General features: G+C 37.7%; 1 protein-coding gene across 1 annotated transcript; it reads right to left on the reverse strand.

The window, feature by feature from the left end:
* Positions 1-2083: 2083 nt before the first annotated feature.
* Positions 2084-3160, reverse strand: LOC107825227 (uncharacterized). The gene has a single exon (XM_075235686.1). It carries the CDS (start codon positions 3158-3160, stop codon positions 2084-2086), a length of 1077 nt encoding a protein of 358 aa, XP_075091787.1.
* Positions 3161-3865: the final 705 nt, after the last annotated feature.

Consider the following 3865-nt stretch of genomic DNA (forward strand, 5'->3'; position numbering starts at 1 on the left):
CACCTTCTACTTGTGTATCTCCCCTAATTACCAACCTAGCTTTATATCTTTCAACATTATCATCAGCCTTATACTTGATTTTATACACCCATTTACAACCTATGGGTTTCTTACCTTGAGGTAATTCCATAATGTCCCAGGTATGTGTTGCCTGTAAGGCCTCAAACTCTTTCCTCATGGCATCCTGCCATGCTGGAACAGATGCAGCCTGAGAGTAGTGATATGGTTCAAATTCTACCTGCTGGGCATTGGAACATGAAGAAGAAGAAAACTGCAGAACATAGTCTTTTAAGTGAGGGGGAAGATTATGAACTCTAGTGGACTTTCTAAGGTTGGGTATAGATGAAGTAGAGATGACAGGAGTAGAGGGTAAGGCATCAGGATTGTAAGGAATAGAAAATATAGGGAGAGGAGTAGCAGAAGTAGTAGAAGAATTAGGAGAAGCAACAGAAGAATGAGGAGAAGGAGCGGGAGGAACAACAAAAGGAATGAAGGCTTGTGGAAAGTCATCATCCATAATAGTAGCAGAGATGGGGATTTGAGGAGAAACAGAGTTAGGGAAAGAAAATCAGAAATAAAGAGAAGCAAGTTCTCATAAAATGTGACATCCCTTGAGATAAAACACTGCTTGGATTGTAAATTATATAATTTGTAGCCTTTCTTGGCAAAAGGGTAACCAAGAAAGACACAAGGTAATGCCCTTGGTTTAAGTTTGTCTCTTTGAGGTATTGGAACAGTAGCATAACAAAGACAACTAAAAGTTCTTAAATGTGAATAATATGGAGGTTTGTTATAAAGGATTTCATAGGGTGGCTTGTTGTGCAGTAATCTGGAAGGGAGTCTGTTAATGATATATGTGGCTGTTAGAAGGCAGTCACCCCAGAACTTAATAGGAAGTTTAGATTGAAAAAGAAAAGCTCTAGATACTTCAAGTAGGGTCCTATGTTTTCTTTCCAGCACACCATTTTGTTGGGGTGTGTGTGGACAAGTAGTTTGATGAGTAATACCATTTTCGAAAAAGAAAGAAATGGCAACATGACTAGATCCCAGTTCAAGTGTATTGTCAGATCTTATGTTTTATACAGTTACATGAAATTGAGTCTTAACCATTGCAACAAATGCCTTCAAAAGAGAAAAGGCATTACTCTTGGATTCCAGAAGATGATTCCAAGTACTCCTAGAGAAATCATCAACAATTGTAAGGAAATATCTAGAACCAGAATAAGTGGGAGTGTGATAGGATCCCCAAATATCAACATGAATCAATTGAAAAGGCTTAAAGGTATGAATAGAGCTATCAGGAAAGGGAATTCTAGTCTGCCATGCCATAGGACAAATATCACAAGGGAAAGACTGAACATATGAGATAACATGTGAAATTTCAGAAATACATTTCATTTTAGCAAAAGGAACATGTGCAAGCATGTTATGCCAGACACAATCCATGTCATTTATAGTAGCTTTATTACATGTGGAAGAAACAGTTTGTACAAGAGAGAAAGGAGAACTAGAAGTGCACAAAGATGATAAGCTACTAGTGTGAGCAGAAGGCAAGAATACTCTGAGATTGAGAAGGTTTTTCCCAAATGAACTTGTATAGACCATTATCCAGTTTACCAAGATCTAGAGGCTTCTTCAGAGAAGGGCCCTGTAGAATACATGATATTCTGGTGAACTGAACTATGCAATCAAATTGTTCAGTAAGTCTGTGCACATAAATTAGGTTATGTTTGAAAGAAGGAAGATATAGCACATTCTGTAAGATAATAGAATCAGTTAGTACAAAAGACCCTGTACAAGTAACTTTGACCTTATAACCATTTGGAAGGGAAACTAAAAAAGGAATTGGTAGTGGTTTGATGTTAATAAGGAAATCTTTATTTGATGTCATATGGTCAGAAGCACCAGAATCAATTATCCAAGTTAAGGAATCAGACTGAGTCAGCAAGGCAGAATTAAAACTATATGCTACATTTTTAGGCAAGTATGTACCAGCAAAGTTAGCAGAAGCTATGATATTGAGTGAAGATCCAGAATCAGACATATGAGCTTGCTGAAGTAAAGAGATGAGTTGATCATACTGTTACTTGGTCAGACTAGGCACCCCAGATCCATGATCATGTTGACTAACACTAGGTTGTGTGGGCTGAGTAGCAGGAACACATTCAGAATAAGGAAGATCAGAATTTTCAACCATATTGGCTGCTCCCTTTCTTCCTTTGGTGAACTTGAAATTGGAGGGGAACCCAATGAGTTTGTAACAATTTTCAACCATATGCCCAGGTTTCGTGCAATACTTGCAATAAGCAGCATTTCTAGACTGATCAAAAGTTACTCTTTGATGAAATTGTCTTTGTTGAGCTTGAGGATTGAATTGCTTTTGCTGAAAGTGTGGTGGAATGGATTTATTTAAAAAAGAATTCACATTAAATGATGCTGACTCAGATTGAAAGGAAGGGTTTGGGTTCACTTGTCTTTGCTTTTTATCTTGGAGAAGAATATTATACACACTGTCAAGAGAGGGCAGGGGTTGCATCATCAACAGATTGCTCCTAACCCCTATATACACCTCATTCAGACCCATGAGAAATTGATGGACTTTGTCCTCCTCTTTCTTCCTTTGAAGACCTTCTTTTGTAGCACAAACACATGAATTTGCATGAGTGGTGCACATAACCCCCAGTTCATCCCAAACCTTCTTGAGTTTATTGAAATAAGAGGCAATATCAAGAGATTCTTGGTAAGTGGAGGCAAGTTGCCTTTTTAATTCGAAAACCTTGGTCCCATTTACAGCCCCATATCTATTATTAAGTTGTTTCCATATACTTTCAGCTGTTTCTGAGTACTGTACACTTTCAGCAATATCAGGTGACAAAGAATGAGTGAACCATGAAATGACCATATTATTACAACGATCCCATTGTCTATATTGAGGAGAGTTTTCAGGAGGTTTGATGCATGACCCATCAATGAATCCTATTTTATTTCTAGCAGATAAGAAGACTATCATATTGCGTTTCCATCCTCCAAATCCAACCCCTGCGAATGGTATAGTGAGGGAAATACCAGGAACATCGGAAGATGAGAGGAACAATGGAGAAGAAGGATCAATATTGGAAGTACACACAGAAGTAGACGCACTAGGTCCGGAACTACCCATATCAATGACAAATTCACACAAAGTCACAAATTTACTATATTCTCAAATGGAAATCAGTGAGATAGAAGAAATACCGAACTTCTTCGCAACCTGAAGAAGTAAAGGCCTTGAGAAGGTGACAGTTAACAGAATCCCCAAAAATCAGCTCACAAAAAAATCCCTAGGTCGTGTAGAAACTCTAGGTCTGATATATGAGAACAGGATCTTCAACTTCTTTGAAAGATAAATACCTCAAACTAGAAGATATCTTCAACTTCATCGATGAATGTTCCATAAACAAAAGAACACGCTCCAACTACTTTCATAAAAAAACGAAATTGCAAACCTTGGCCGAAAACCGGACAAAATTGAACACGGTTAGTATCGGTCGATAGAGGACGAATAGGAGATGTGTTTTCTCTGCTCTGATACCATGTTAATACTCATGAATTAGCTCGATTTGAAGAAATCGTCAATGGAGTTTGCTTCAGAGAGAAAGTAAGAAAGGAAAGAGATAAAATGAAATGAGCCGCTTAAACATTTGGCCCCAACTTCTATTTATACTTCCGTCTTCCAATTACAAAAATAGCCAACTGTATGTATATTTACAAAAGAAATAATTAGCTACAGTATAAATAATTGTGTTGATCCACTAAGTCTTGTGCTCTTGTTTTGGGCCTAAGTGGGACTGCCCATCAGATAGCCCAACACTAACCTAATTGTACA

The sequence above is a fragment of the Nicotiana tabacum genome, chromosome 17 (genome assembly GCF_000715075.1).
Source record: "Nicotiana tabacum cultivar K326 chromosome 17, ASM71507v2, whole genome shotgun sequence".
NCBI lineage: Eukaryota > Viridiplantae > Streptophyta > Magnoliopsida > Solanales > Solanaceae > Nicotiana > Nicotiana tabacum.

What these genes read in the sequence shown, in the direction of transcription:
- LOC107825227 (XM_075235686.1), bottom strand. Translation starts at nt 3,160, where the DNA reads ATGGGTAGTTCCGGACCTAGTGCGTCTACTTCTGTGTGTACTTCCAAT.